Here is a 16864-nt window from a genome sequence, read left to right on the forward strand (position 1 = left end):
GGATGCCACTGACCAAAAAAAAGTTCCCTAGACCTTCACGATTTGGTAATACAAAATCAAAATTACTATAACTACTACATCGTACCTATGGATATTTGAGAAACGGGTGAAATTATCGGCTATGTAACGATCTAATGTATCTGAATAGAATATTCTTTATATGCACATGGTGCAATACTAGTTGTTTAGATGTTTGATCTAGATGGAGTAATCCTGCATTTTCAAGTTCATTACATTCAACGTGTGTTCTTGGGCCTAAAACATTTAATGAATCTTACAATCTTATTTTGAATTATTCTTAACTTGTTCTTGTCCATCACACCCAGACTACCTTACCAAGCCGCATTAGCGTAGTCGAATAAACATTGTATTACACCCCCCCCCCCTTCTGAATATCCACAATAATTTTGTCACCCCCTCCCTCCCTGAATTTTCAAGTTTGCAACTTGTTTGTTTTTACAGCTGCAAGATAAGTGAGAGAGATACAGGGAGAAAGAAGCAAAATCAATACCAAAGTATCCCTATTATTAGATTATATCCATTTATTGATTCTGTTCGTCTTCTGAGAATGCCATTTATGCACTCAAACACCTTGCACTATATATAATTCTGATATATAATTCAAGAGTGAAGAGCGTTGTATATCCTACTTCCGTCCGTCTTGTGACACATACATTAGAGTTTCACACTACTACACACTTAAAAATAGGTAGTCAAAAATGACCCTATAACAGTCATTTTTGACCCCATTCTCAGGGTCAACTATACACCGAACCCATTGGGGTCATTTATGACCCACTAGATGTAGTCAAATGATTTTGACTACAATGGTAGTCAACAAATGACCCAAATGAAGTAAAAAATTACTACAAAAAGGTCAAAATTTGACTACATTTAAATGAAAAGGGGTCAAATGCAATAGACAGTAGGGTCATTTCATTCCTCCATCCTTTCACTTCAATGTAGTCAATTTCAACTTCAATGTAGTCAGATTTTGACTTCAGTGGTTAGTTGTATCCGACTACTTGTAAGCTAACACATTAATTAGACACAAAAACTAAAAGATTATTGTGCATAAACAAATAATTTATTTATAAAGAACATATTAGATGCTTCCAAAACACTAAATAGCAATACAAGAGTGGTAACATTTAAAATTTGATCCTAAAAAGTACACTGTCAAATTGAAAAGCACTGAAGCATTTTCTAACATTATTAAGACATTACAGATTTTATAATTTGCTTTTCAAATAATTGACCTTGATTGATCAATGATGTGGTAGTAGGCCAAATATCTGATCTGTATGCTTTTTTCTTGAATAAATTCATCTGGTTTGACTGCATTGACATCATAAATAGAGAAGATTCATCTTGACAAAACCAATTATCAATTACTGACCTGACAGTTATGATCCAATTCTCGTCGGAACGCCCTCTAGAGAAGATGGCTTTCGACCAGGATGGCCGAAACTGTCAGGTCAGTAATTGATATTGGTTTTGTCAAGATGAATCTTCTCTATTGAAGATCTGTATGCCATCTACAAAGTGTCTACATCAGATTCACATGGAATGATGGCATTTACACACGCATATGATACACCACATCTGACACCTAGATGTTATTACATGAATTGTCCCCAAGAAAAGCTGCATATCATCTGCATTCCTGTTTACCCAATTTTTTTACACTGATGTACATTAATACTGAATAAGTTACAGGATAACATGGAAGTCAATTTGCTTAATTAATTTAAAACAAATTCAATTTCAGTTCATATCGAAAAAGTACGAATTAAAACATGAATTTCTTCACTTGTGTTCGCCACCAATCAAGCTGTATTGCTGATCGATCCATAAACACTATGTATCGGGCTCATTTCAATGGGTTTTACACATGTACCATTTTAAAGTCATATTAATGTATTTACATTGGGTTTTTGAACAGGAAGGACCTTTTGGAAAATTCCCTCTATAAAATTCTATTTGTAACTATTTCAAAGAAATACTTCTACACATTCTATGTAACTCTATTGCAACTCGGGAGCAGTAGCTGCAAGTCCAACATCTGAAAAATGCTTTGTCAGCAAACAGCAATGTACCAAGGGTCACACCAATTCTTAAACTGAAACTTGCTATAATTTACAATTCTATCAGTTACATCATTTTTTTTAATCAGTTAATAGTTGTCATTCTATCAGTTAAATTCAAAGTTGAAATCAATCAAATTCTAATAATGTATCAGTTAAATTCAAACTTGCTATTTGCAGTAATATCAGTTAAATTTAAACTTGCCGTGTATTATAATTCCATCAGTAAAAGTAAAACTTGCTATTTGTAACACTTCAATTGTAAAAAGGCAATACAACTCAATTACCACACATTACATCACTTATTCATAGATTCTAGTCATTTCACTGGCGCAATCACACCTTGTGATCACATGGTATTTTACCCCTTGTTTGGGGTGTTTTTTGTCAATTAAAATCCTTGTTTGGGGTAAATTTGACCACTTTTGGTGAATCCTAGCTTGGGGTCATTTTTGAAAGTATACACATGAGTGGCCACCCTCTCCTCTCACAATCACACCAAGGTTAGTGCAGTTCAGCATATTATTTTCATTTTCATTAAATTCTAGTTTGAAGGGCCTATGTAGTTCAGTACATCCAGTGGTATAAATAACATCAACTCGCGGAACTCAAAATACGAATCACAATTTGGATATGCGCCTTGGTTATGGCATAGTATAATAAATGGCATAGTATAATGAATGAGGGCTAAGGTCTTTGAATTCTGCTACCAGAATATTAATGTCAAGAAAACAATATCACACAGTGGTAATTATGTCAAAACTTGCTTAATGTGTCTGCTATATATTAACTTATGTACATTAAATGTTATCTGTGCAAACATTTTGGCTTAAACCTAGTCTATAAATTTAACTGATCGAAAAACCATAATTTGCCACAAAAATGACAAGTTTGAGCTTTTTGTCACAAACCCATCTTCTAAAGCCACTAGCATTAATTTGCAGAGATACAATTTAAAACGCAGAGGTATTTAGCAGACAAAATGAAAATGTTGGCATACTTGCCACTTTGCAATTTTGTTTGTTTTGTTGCTTGCAATATTTAAAATCAAAATGTGGTATTGGAATTTGGATACCCTTTGTACCCCCCTTTATACGAATGACTAAAATAGATTTGAAAAGGATAGGCAGTGAAATTGATACGCATTTATCTGATGTCACAAAGGAACCCTAAAGGCGCATGCGTACACACGCAAGCAATTGAAGATGCTGCTTAAGTACGCACGTGGAGCTGCTGCCTTGAGGAATTGACGTATCTCGATACCTGAACTTGTAAAATCCATTTTAGTATTGAATTTCATACATGGCATACAGACATATCCAAATTAGGAGACATATCAGAATTTTGAGTTCTGCTGAACTGACATTGACCATTAAATGGTTGAAAATTAAGTATGAAGGACATATGTCCTTAATGACCTCACACAGGAGGAGGTGTTCCTGTCTTTGGCATTAACTGGTACAGAACTTTTTGAATAAACTCCCATGTAGTATAGCACGCAGATGGATACTCCAGGTCAAGTACATAAAACAACTTGAAACACACATCAACAGCCTTCAGAAGGCTGTCTTGCTTAAGGGCACGGCCCTCAACCACAGCAAAATATTGTGCTGGCGCTTTCTGTGGGCCAAGGGCCAGGACAAATGGTTGCCGCCTCTTTGACACGAGTCCATCCAAGTATTGAGGGAGGTTTGTCCCTATCTGTAAAAAGAGAAAATAAATCTACTGATTAATTTACATTTAAAAAATAAATCTAGATATTTTCTGTCTGCGTACTTAATTCTTACTGGTAAGTGGGTTGTAGATAGATATAGCTTTAGCATGGTCCTGATGTACATTGTGTGCACACACTTTGCTGGTCGAGGAACAATATTTGACTATACTGCCTGGCGTTTGACATCATGGGTCAGTCTGTCAAATCTATATAGTGAGGGTAACTACTGTAACTTGACCATGATCATGATAGAAGTTGTCATATAAACTTAACCTTTCTTTATATCACAGTTCTAAAGATCTATCACAGATCTAGGTGTAGAGTGAGAGTCGAGTTCTATTAGGGACCTGTCAGCTGAACTTCAATTAGCAAACATGGAAAGTTTGGGCTGCATGTGGGATGTGCTACAAATGTTGTAGTGCGACAAGCATGCAAATTCTGCAGTTAATCGAACCATAATCAAAATGATACAGAGATGCCAGTGACTTTGGTCACATTTTCCTGAAACGCTAATAAAATTTCTTGAAAATATGAATTTTTAATCTTGTTTTGTACTGGAGATGCTGAAATTTTTTTCCTGAAGTCTGGCATCTCCGATGATAACAATTAAGTAAAACAGATCTATGCAATACAAACTGTGTGAGCATCACATCAGCCAAACTGTTGTTGTCTTGATGAACGTGTCCCATTCTTTACATATCACTTTCAACCAAATGGAGTACTTGAGGCATTTCTTTCATTTTATGTGCAAGAAGATATACAAAAACATCCTCCAATTGGATATATCCCATCTGCATCCCACCTCTATACCCAAACATTTCATTTAGTAGGCACTAAAATTTACTCCATACTTACCGGCTGAAAATCAATGAAGGACTCCATTGCTTCTTTCACCGTAGCCCTGGATTTCTTTGCGTTTGACAGTTTTCCTGTAGGCAGTATCAAGGGCAGTGCTGTCAGACCTGCATCCTGTGCACTTTGATCATCTATATCTGAAAGGAAAACAAACTTCAATTAAAATAGAGCAATTCCATGGTAAATATTTTAACACTGAATCGCATCTTTTTTACAACAGTATACAAAATTATTGAAAAGCAAAATATTACAGAAAATACCCCGGGTGGGGGTGGTGGGGGCACTCAATATTGAAGTTCGCACCATGTGCGATCAAAAAGACCCCCTTTTTTGGACTGCTGTCACCCAAAGACCCCCGTTTTTTCCATTTGATGACCCAATTTTTTTCTGTCACCCAAAGACCCATGAATTTTGCACTCTCTGACCCAAAAATTGCCCAAATTTTTGATTTTCAGAAAAATGCCATTTAATCACACTAAAAAAAGAGCCCATTTTTTAGCTTGGTGTCACCGAAAAACCCAGATTTTAGACTGTCACTGAAAGACACCCTATTTTTTTACTTGTCACCCAAAGACCCCCTATTTTTCATTTGTCACCCAAAGACCCCCTATTGTTCATTTGAACGCATCACCGAAAGACCCCTATGTTCGAGATGTGTGATCTTACTCGTACGTCACTTTCATATTGAGTGCCCCTCCCCCCGGGGAAAATATGTACCGGCTTGCACTTGTGGACTTTGCTTTTCTCCATACTGCAGTAGTTTTTTTGCCAGTTCTTGAGTCCATTTCATGATTAATCTGTCAGACACATCCCCATGAACTGCTCTGAAATCACCATCTATCTGTGATGCAAATTAAAATGCATAAAGAAGGATTGTAAAACCTTGATTCAGTATGGTAATTTTGGGGTGGGCACATGTGTAATGTCTAATTGCAAAATGAATATCCAGCAACCAAGGAGCTAGGCCTTGATTATGTTAATGACACCTGGCAAAAGATACATGTAGGGAAGTATATTATTATCAGTAGTACCAAATAAAATCAGGCAGAATTTGGTAGACTTTTATTACTGGTCCTGGCAGGCAAAAAAGATCAATGAGGAATTTTATTTGGGTTTTTGAGAAGCACACCACAAGAATTAATGCTTTACTGTACTTTTGACATAAACCAAGAAAACAAAAGTTACCCCATACCATGTTAGGGACATCAAAGAGTCGAGGCCATTGCAACTCGATGTCATGCACGGTAGATTTCTTCTCTGAGTGAATTTCTTCTTGTCTTTTCAGTGCAGTCTTCTTCATGAATTCCACCACTTTAGGGATAGGGCTATTATTACGTTGAAGCCATTGCTTCATTTCTTCCAAGTTCTCCGGCTCCATATCTTTTTCTGAAAAAGACAAGGTGATAAAAAACAAAATCAATAGTAGGCTACCTACAGCAAACCCTAAACTACCTTTTACAAAAAGTTAAAGTCCTTCTCAAGCCTTTCGGCCCATAGAGCGGCGCCTATCTCCATTTCAATAAACCTAGGCCACATGTCTACTGGAAAGTAGAGAAACTACAGCAGGGGGTTAGTCCACTGGTAGCCATGTGTTTAACTTCCCTACTCCATTCTTCTAATGTCGAGTGCCTGACAAGAAAGCAGTAGGTACCATTTTTAAAGCCTTTGGTATGGCCCGGCTGGGGTTCAAACCCACAGCCCCCCGATCATGAGGCGGACGCTCTAACCACTAGGCCACCATGCCGGTGACACCTGTTTAAGGCTCTAAAATTTGACGGCAATCAATCCTAAGATCTAGTGCACTGATGTAAGTCCCGGGGGGGGGGGGGGTCTGTCCTCATTGAAAGGGGGGGTATCATGCTTGACCAAGAATTCACGTAAAAAGGGTGTTTTTTACAATCATGCACGTTACGTGCGTAACTTAAATAGGGTCTCAAAATCACAAAAAAATCAAGAAAAAGGGTCACTTTTTTTAAACCGATGAGTTACGCATTCAGTGTCTTTAAAAAAAAGTCACCTTACCTGTGTACTTAGGGCTAATTGCATGTTCATTTAACACTACAGTTTATCACAATGATGGAATATACCCAAATCCCAGCCAAAAACACTTTGCACATGCCCGCAAACACTTGAATTAGCCCGACCTCATGCACGGAAAGCAAAACATATATCACTATTTGCTTGGTTTGAAAATAGTTATTACTTGCTTTGGGGATTACTTACTTAGGGTAGCAAATTACCGATAATCATACTTATTTAGGGTGTATATTTTTGCATTTGTAAATACTTGTTTAGGATGCTTTTGGCAAGTCCTTGGTCATGCATGATACCCCCCTTTCAATGAGGACAGACCCCCCCTGGGATGTAAGTTCCTGACCAGATGCACTGCAGGAATCAGACTAAGCTTCCTGTAAAAATTCATCTAAACTAGTTATAGGTTTCTTGTAAGAGGTTGGAACATGCCTTTGATGCAAGTTGATTAAGTGTTACAAGCAACAACAACAAACAAAAAAACATGCAGATGATTTTAAAGTGCGCTCTACAAATTTAAAGCGTAAACTCACAGCCTCAACACACTTTGAGAGAAATGGCATTGATCACTTTCACCCAAAAGACACTCCATTTAGCATCATCCAGGGATGCAGCTGCTATTGGGCACAGAACCCTATTCAGCCTACATCTAGAAGAACAATATTGCAACTGGGACCAGCTCTCGGAGTCCCCGAATATTATACCGGTAGCTGAGACAATAAGCAATTAGTTCCGTGGCCAAGGGAATTTCAATCAAACATACAAATCATGGCTGCGCTGGGACTTGAACACACAACCTTAAGATCTGGAGTACAATGCCCTACCGATTGAGCTAACTTGATCACAAGCAATCTGCTGAGCATCATGAGGTGAAAATTGGTAGACCAAAGACTGGTCCCTGTGGAATGTGGAACATTATAAATCATCTGATAATTCTGAAGATTGTAATCAAGTAAGCCTACCAAACCCAACTTGAACTTGAAGATGAGCCAGTAATAATTAAACATTCAATGTTCACAAAGCATGCAACAAAACTTAAACTAGGCACATTAACATACCTTTAGATTTTAGTTCTTCAATTTTTTCCTTGGTTGATGGTTCTTTCTGGTTCTCCTCACTTGAACTTGAAGGTTCCAAAGATGTCCACCCTTGCTTTGGCATTCTCTTTCTCACATTTTTCAACCTTTCTTCGATGAAGCCCTTTGCATGTTCACCCTCTACTGCTGGTGTATACCATGCTTCCTATGTGCGAAATTTATACAAAGAAATACATGTAACAGCAATGAGTGAATATACAGCACCTACTTTACAGTACAACCTAAAAAAGTGTAACATTTAAGTGTAAAAGTTTTGTTCAATTCAGTATTTAAACACTTATGATGGTGCAAAATAGTTGACAACGCATATTGTTGTTATCGAACAACAGAAAGAATATGGCACGAGAGAAACCGAAATGCCACCAATAAGCGTTAGATGAGTCCGGTATTTTCTCTTCTGTTCAAAGTTATTGTTCATGGGGAAAGCCATATGGTACAATGGGACAAAAACAACTTGTTGATAACAACACAATTTTCTGCTTCAAATGATGTTCTTTTAACGTGATTAAACTTATACTTACATAACCAGGTCCTTCAACATCTTTCAGTGCTGGAAATTGTTGAATCATGGATATTGCCATGCCCACCTTCTGTTCAGCAGATGGTCTATTATTATAAAGATCGAAGAAGAAAGGAAAAAAATAATGATCTACTACAGATACCTATAAGATAATATATAAGAACAAATTTGTCTTTTATTAGTAAATAGATTTTGCACTCATTCATCTTCCAGATGCTCCCTGCTGCCTTTAAACTATGCTGCATACTTTTTAGCAGCACAGCAAGGGCAATCATCTTCCAGTGATGTCACTGCACCATGACCCTCATGCATCTGAACAAGTTTGGAGATGAATATTGATTGTAACTGTCTTTTCATTTTCTATTCAAAAGTTATCTTCAGAAACCTGAAACAGTCAAAGTTTTGTAACAAAGCAAATATTTCAGTTAATTTTTATAATGAAACTTCCCCCCCCCCCCAATTTTAAGAGTTGTTGAGTCATATCAGGGATATGAAAATCATCAATTTATCTTTTCTCCTTCTACCTGAAGGTTGAGAACTTATATCCATCCCTCATATATCCCCAGACAGGGCATGCATAAGCTGGCAGCAAACCTGCATTTCACCACTTTTGTGAAAAATAGCTTTTGACTGGTCTAAGCTCCAACCCTGGTCTATTGATTTTGTTAGTTGTTTGGAAATTTTTGAGTATTTTCTTACTTGTTTCCATATTTCTCCATGAGGTGGAATACAACTATTCTCACCATTCTTTGTCTGTTAGAGGCACTCTGTGGTCCACCTTCTTCAAGTTCACCGAGAATGGACTGGCCACCAGCAGCCTTTTCCAGAATAGCACTTATGTCCTAGAATTTGGTAAAGAAAAAAAACAAATATTTGAACGGTTATTTTTATTATACCAGTATTTTTTTTTCAGTTAGGCCAGAAAAAAATTATTTGTTACTCGTTAAAGTACATGGGAATTAGAATTTACTTCTTGTCAGAACTGTTTAAATTTATACCATGTGAGGCATTTTCTTGAGATTTGACAAAAATACTTTTTGTTATCAAAAGTTTTCTGATTTTGTAGGCCTATTATTCAGCATGACTCCTATTTTGCTCAAAATATTGGGTTTTTATTATTGATTAGTATTTTTTTTTATTGAAAGGCAGTCCTCTCGAAAATTTAAATGAACGTCCAATTTTGCAATTCTAAACATCCAATTCTAAAAATTTCAGGGTCCCAAATCCAATATTTGTCTATTTGTCAAAACTCTATTCATTTTCAAAATGCAATTTTTTGCGTTAATTTTCAACTGTCCAAAAATCTGACCGAACGTCCAATTTTGCGATGTAAGCTGTGCTTACGATTTAAAATGACGCTTGCGCGTCTTTTCTAACATTGGCGTACAAAATTGTACATGCCGGCTTAACATCAAAAAAAAATTTCAGGGTCCAAAATCCAATATTTGTCTTCATATCAGACACAAAACTCTATTCATTTTCAAAATGCAATTTTTTGCGTTAGTTTTCAACTGTCCAAAAATTCAACTGAACATCCAATTTTGCGATGTAAGCTGTGCTTACGATTTATTCTCATTCGCGACAGAGGGCCTGTCAGAGAGGATTTCAATGACCACTCTTCCCATTGGCAACTTGAGAGTCTAATCTATACTTAGTGTGGAATACAGCCCTTACTTATGGGGATATATGATTTCAGAGTAATAAGACATTGGCCCTATGCAACCTGTAGGAGCTTTACATGGGATGAATGATAGACATAAATCTTAAGAAATAACATCTTTATGAAAAAATAAATTCCTGCAGTTATAAGAATACATTTTACTTGTGAGAAAAACAATTGTTAGTACTTCCAAGTCATTTATGATGCACCACATACCTAACTGAAAATGGAATAGTCTAGACATACAGGGTTCAATAAAGTTCAATAAACTTATCATACCATATAGGTTCATCAATTTCGGAATAGGGGTATCAACATAATGGGGAAATATGTCAAACAGAAGATACAGTGGCTAAATATCATTTTCATTGCATTATAATAGATTCTAAAGGCATGATTATTCAGTTTGTTTTCTTCCTAAAACTGATATTGCTAAAATTTAGGCAACTCTTTGATTATCTTTGTAAGTAACTTACTCTACCCTGCTTGAGAATAGACTGGCCTGTCTACCTATTTGCATATGATATGCGCGCAGTGCTTACACACTGGGTTGTGTGTATGCGTAAAGCACACAAGCACATAGACATTGCATGGGACATTGTACTGTGTGTTGTAGGCACAGAGATACGATCTTACGTATACTAGAGAGGGAACTCTTTCCGCGTGTTTTTATTTCCCATAGGTTTTGTACATAGCCAACATGGCTGCCGGCGGACAATTTGAAGGATGATTTTGGAGGGTCAATGTTTTATTCATGAGAATGACGTCAAAATACGCATAATGCGCTTGTATGATTGGATTAAACGCTAATGTTTTATTCATGTACTCATGCATTAAACATTTTTTTCCGTCCCACAATTCCCTACGATATCTGTGCGAAGTGTCGTTCTTTTGGACTCTGCGAATTTGAAGTTTCTGAAACGAAATAGCTAGACTAATTATCTGTTTATAGAATTGATGTTCGAAATCATGGTTTCTGAGTGAACTTCATTGGAGCGGAAAATCTTGGAGGGAACATCAATACTATTCTAATGACATTCCATAGGAATAAAAGTAAGTTACGCTCATTTTCATGTTTTGATCTCACTTGCAAATTGTAATGTGTTTGCCGGGGTTCGGGGCTCATCCTGTATTACGCACTATGTAAACCTCAATTTCAATATTTCTTTTGCCTGACTTCCAAATAAGTGTGATCATTGAGTTTCTCAAAAAATACTATATCTAGGGGTCTATATAGTTTGTCGTAGATCTAGACATTCATCGGAATGCTTCATGTGATGTAGGTCCAAAGTAAACCTTTATTTCAGTTTTACTTTTATTGTGATTAGACAATTATCAGGGGTAGATGTGGACTTGTTTCCGACCTCCTGTTTTTTAGTAACGACAAACGATTTTAGGCCTATTCAAATTTAGGTCAATGTAGGGATATGGTCAGAGCGGGATCCGGCCTTTGATATCGCCGGTGCTAGCCGGCTAGCAAGATTGTCGATGTAGTCATGGGGTATGAAAATAGCGGGGACGGACTAGGCCCAAACTTCAAGCTTGAAAGTTGAAGTTTAGGCCTAGTCCGTCCCCTCTATTTCATCTTCATATGAATAAGTATAATTCTCAGCAGTTTATTTTATTCAGGAACGCTTTACTTCAGAATAATCAGTGTTGAAATACGATTGACTTAGCATTAATGTCTGTTATGTTAAGTGTTACTAAGTCTTAGATTCTGGGCTCCCGCCCGCGCAGCGGGCGGGAGCTCTCTGGGTTACATGATGCCATGCACTGCAATGGCAATGCCAATGTCAACGTGTTATTTTGTGAAATTACTTAAGCTTAACGAAATACTACAATCATGTAAGTTTACATAGTAAAGACACAAATATGTTTGACACTCAAGACAAATTTCTTACCTTCAAACACAGCAACTAAACCACCTAATCCCCACTTGTTTAGGAGCCTCTCCATCATCAACACCAACTAAGCGGTCGCATGCAGACTGCAGTAAAATATTCGCAACTTGATCGAGACGACGCGACGCGGCGCGGCGGGAAATTCGAAATCATACTCACCATACATTGAGTGATTCGACCTGAAGTAAAATAGTTCTTTGATAAAAATAATATATATCACAACGCAAATGAAGTGAAATACATGGAAAGTTTTAAAATGTTGTTTCTTTCACACTGATTAAATTTGTTTGCTATTACAACATTACAAGTATTAGCAAAATAACTATTGATTATTGAACACTGCACACAGTAATATATCCCTCCGCCGTTCAACTTGCATTGCAGTCATTTTGATGATGACTCTTTAGGCAAGTTATTTTTCCACTTCATACACCTAGTCATTTTTAACTTCCGGCGCAGTCAAAAAGCCAAAAGGCAAAGTAAACAGTGAAAGGTTGACCCCATATGCAGTCAAATTTGACTACATCCAGGGTTATTTTGAAATGACCACCCAAACTAGTCAAATTTTGACTACCTATTTTTAAGTGTGTACGCAGAACGGATTCAAGAACACAGTTAATGTATTGGGAATGCTCGTCAAATGACAATGAACAGCTGGGAGGTCTTTGTCGATAATTTGTGAACCAGAACAGCAGTTTCGTAAGTTTCGGAACTGACGAAAAAAAAAATCGAATACGTCGTCTGCCCAGATTCCAGAACGAAACTGATGTTCTGATTCACAAATTTTAGACAAAGACTGCTCGGTTGCTCTTTATCATGAAGGAATTTTGACAATACATTTTCTATGTTTTTGAACACTCTAAATTCTAAGGATTTAAAATAAATCCAGATCGGCTGTGAAATGTGACCAGCCGAAATTTGAATTTATTCTAAATCTTAAGGATTGACTTTTAAATATAAAAAGATTTAAATTCAAATCTTTTAGATTTATATCTAAATCTTGCAAGGTTTAAATCTAAATCTAATATTCGGCTGGTCATTAATCACAGCCGATCTGGATTTAATTTAAATCCTTCGAATTTAGAGTGAAAGCGTTGTACGTCGCGATACGAAAACTTTCTATTTAATGGCACAACATCAACAACATTTTCTGTTAAGAGCAACATTCAGCATCGTTGATCTTCATTTTTTAATAAGCATTACAGAACCTATTTGACATAATATTTTGGGCAAGTGGTTTAGACAGTTAGCGGCGATTTCGTTATATTTTGAATTCGTCGAAGGGACCTCCGCCCTCCACTTCCCCTCCTTCTCACCCCGTCCTGGAATCGACGCCCATGATTTATATGATATGATTTATCAAACTTAACATTTCGTTTAAGCTTATAACGTGTCTGACTGGAAAAGTAAAATTATCAAATTCCACCAGTACGTATTTTGTTTCAGTTTTAGTTTGACGTTGTTTTCTGCTTGGGCACGTAGTATATTAAAGTTTCTTTCTTTTTTTTAAGGGCATGCACGCAGTCGTAGCATTTTGTCGCCAAGACTCTTACACAAAGGTATTTTTTTGTTTAATAGAGAGAGAGAAAAATCTATCATATTCTACACAGTAAAAAGGCTGTTCAAGATTTTATACAACGCTGTTTACTATATGAGCCTTACAGTATTTGTATTCGTTTAAACAATCGTGTTTAATTTATTGAAGATTAGATATTGAAAATTAAACTTTGTTGTTTAAGATTTAAACACTTGTTTAAACTGTTTAAACAATTACTGTAAGGTTCATATAGTAAACAGCGTTGTATATTTTTTTTTACTGTGTATCAATACATCACTGCGGCCTTAGAGATGATGTTTGTACCGGGGGGGGGGGGGGGGGTCACTCTCCACATGGCCTGCTACGCACCCGCGTCCAGAAAAAGCGTCGAAAAGGGTCCCATTTCAGGCACTTAGGCGTCGTCGACGTCTTTGGCAAAAAGGGTTGCATTTCAGCACCATTCGCTGGTAAATCGCCGATTAGGGTAGCCTTTTCTTTCTCATCACGCCATTTAGGGTTGCTAATTTGGTCATGAAGATGACGCCATTGAGGGGTGCAAATATGAATAGATCTACGCCGTTTAGGGTTGCAAATTTGAGAAGATTCGGGAGCAGACCTAAGCCATAAACACCATGAAAGGTGTGATTTTAAGGGATACAAAATAATCCTCGCACACTCCGGCCAGCGCATCACTTATGAGTTTGATACAACAGACAATCGGGCCTGTTACCTAGCTGCCCGATCATCCATTGCGGTACATGTATTGGTAATGAATAGACAACGTCTACTTAACCTGTGACAATTTCCAACATGAGATATTCAAGGTATAAAAATATCTTGATGGATAATCGTGAACGAATATGTAATTCACATCTTCTTCTACATCAAAAGGTCCGACCAGAGATCAACCTAAGTCAAGGTCACCGTGGGGGGTGCATGCATAGAGAGACCACCATGACTAATTTTGTCTTTCGACGAAAGAGCATGCGATAAGGGGGAAAATAATTATAAGAAGAAATAACTAAAATTAATCAGCAGAAAAGGGGTAATGCCGTTTTTACGTCACTAGCTATACGAACTGCTGCATAATATGTACTGTATTGTGTCATAACCCCCTTTTTTTGACAGCCCCATAATCTCTTCATAAAAAGGGACCTTTGTCTGAGATCAAATGGGTAGTCCGGGCTGAAAATAAGAGTAAAATTCACCAAGCAAAATGCTGATTTCATCAAAATCTGTTAATGAAGTTGTTGAATTTTAAAGTAAAGCAATATTTAGTATAAAAAAAAAGTTACATACACGTCACATCCCCACTTTCCTTTTTCGTATGTTATTACATGAAATGATAATTATTTCACTTTTCATACTTGTGAATATGCCTCCCTGATAATAAAATAAGTTGGCACAATGAATATCTAATGTATTACATGAGTTGCCAATCCAATATTTTTAGTTCTTGGAGGAAAAAAAGTTGATTAAACAATTTCATGTAATAAAATACAAAAGAAAAAGTGGAAATATGTCATCATCAGTCAGGGGCGGCGATCCGGGGGGGGGGGGGGGGGAGAAGTGTGCTGTGAAAGTTTACGGTAACCAAGAATGTTTTGTGGTGCATACAAATTTTGCAACATTAAAAAAAATTAACATGTAGTACCATCTATTTGGATTTGGAGCCATTTGAGAGGCTAAAAAAGTGTCCCAGGTTTGATATAATTGCTACCTAAGATACACTCATCTCCATAACCACCCCCTCCCACTAACACACACACACACCCACCCACACCCCCCACACACACACACACACACACAGCTCTCCTTACAAATAACCCACTCTATTAACGCAGAATAATCACTATTCCAGCACACAAACATGTTTCTTGACTAGTTTACCGCTTTATATCCGTGATACACAAATAATATATAAAGCAGATAGAAACAATGGCACCTACATGACTATATACATGACAACAGCATGCCAAATAACAAAACTGAGAAGACTCAAAATGAAAACAACTTACAGATTTTAAGAGCACAATATTTCATTTTTTCCTATTGCTAAATATTTTACTGATGAGTTAATGAGTTAAGATCAAGTGACAAGCACAACTGAAAGTTAAATCAAGATCTGCCTAGCTGTATACAAAAGAAAATGCAAAATGATAACTTAGTTACAAGTGTGTATCAAAGGGCACATATTTGACTTTTATATTTGACCATCTTTGCTATTAAAAAAAGCAACATTAAATTAAGGATGCCATTGCAAATCACAACAAACATCTAAAAAAAAATTATGTACATTCAACTTCGGTTTATGGATCGGAACAAATTTAAAGCATAGATGATTTGTTTACTTTGGTTTAATACATTAATCTTTACCTCATTTTGATATCTTAAAAGGTTCAAATTTAAAGTTAATTTTATTTGCTTACTGTGTGTTTCCATTTGATTCATATGGAAACATACTTTGCAGGTAATATTTAACTGTCTCTGGGGGGGAGTGTTTCACAAAGGTTAAGTGCGCACTGTGCATCCATCAATCAGATCATTTGTTAAGTATTATGCATGCATTTAGCCTTTAGGCATGACTGTATGAAACATTTAACTCTTTGTGAAACCTCCCCCAGGTCTGCAACGTCCAAGAAATGAAGATTTTGAATTGTAGGAATGGATATAAATCATTGTAATTCAAGATCCTGTGGTATTACAAAATATACTATTACTTGATGGTTGTCAATATTCATAATTTTACATTTACTATGGTTGATTGAGATTAAGTATAACACTAACGCCTTTAAATCTCATTCATCTAAATTCAAAATGTCGCAATGATTCAAAATTACCCACTCGCGTATGAACCATGAACCTATTACAATAGGTCCATGTATAAACCATGTCACCTTTTCTTACAAGCAATTCTGACAGATAAGGGTCAATAGTCCTATTTTCCCTGAGTGGATTATTTGGAAGCAAAATAAACTGCGACTGATTAGTTAATCAAGCTTCATTGAAGCCAGTATTTATTCCACCATTAAACTGGCTGTAAAACATTGTTCTCACATATTACAAATCTTTGTTGACATCAAAGTTGCATTATACTGAGCACATGTAGACAACTATAGGGATTTTCTTTGGTAATTTTACTACTACATGCACATGCATAAAAAAGTTGTAAGACTTGAAATGCCTTGTATTCATCGAGTTATTTCATACATGGTATCAAATTGACCAACGAAGGCAACAATATGTTCCTACCTAAACTTCCTAATTCTCTAGTCCATGCATTCACTAATTATCATTCACCAGTTCCAATTACCAACAATCAACATAGCTACTGCACAGTTTACCATTTACGCTTCAGCTATAATCCATTTACAGCCCTTTGACTAATTAAAGGTCAAGTCCACCCCAGAAAAATTTTAATTTGAATATAATAGAGAAAAATCAAACTAGCATGACGCTGAA

General features: G+C 36.5%; 1 protein-coding gene across 3 annotated transcripts; it reads right to left on the bottom strand.

Moving 5' to 3' along the window:
- Positions 1-1065: 1065 nt before the first annotated feature.
- On the bottom strand, positions 1066-12051 carry LOC135157707 (uncharacterized). Of its 3 annotated transcripts, none has more exons than XM_064114369.1 (8): positions 11866-12051; positions 9004-9146; positions 8306-8390; positions 7746-7929; positions 5849-6042; positions 5374-5497; positions 4657-4793; positions 1066-3788 (listed from the first exon to the last, which is right to left on the bottom strand). In XM_064114369.1, exons 2-8 carry the CDS (start codon positions 9048-9050, stop codon positions 3507-3509), a joined length of 1053 nt encoding a protein of 350 aa, XP_063970439.1. In that variant the 5' UTR covers positions 9051-9146; positions 11866-12051; the 3' UTR covers positions 1066-3506. The 3 variants fall into 3 exon arrangements, with proteins under 3 accessions (XP_063970439.1, XP_063970441.1, XP_063970440.1); XM_064114371.1 differs by having other exon boundaries at positions 9048-9146; positions 11866-11978; XM_064114370.1 differs by having other exon boundaries at positions 1742-3788; positions 4657-4787.
- Positions 12052-16864: the final 4813 nt, after the last annotated feature.

This window comes from Lytechinus pictus, unplaced genomic scaffold, assembly GCF_037042905.1.
Source record: "Lytechinus pictus isolate F3 Inbred unplaced genomic scaffold, Lp3.0 scaffold_19, whole genome shotgun sequence".
Lineage (NCBI taxonomy): Eukaryota > Metazoa > Echinodermata > Echinoidea > Temnopleuroida > Toxopneustidae > Lytechinus > Lytechinus pictus.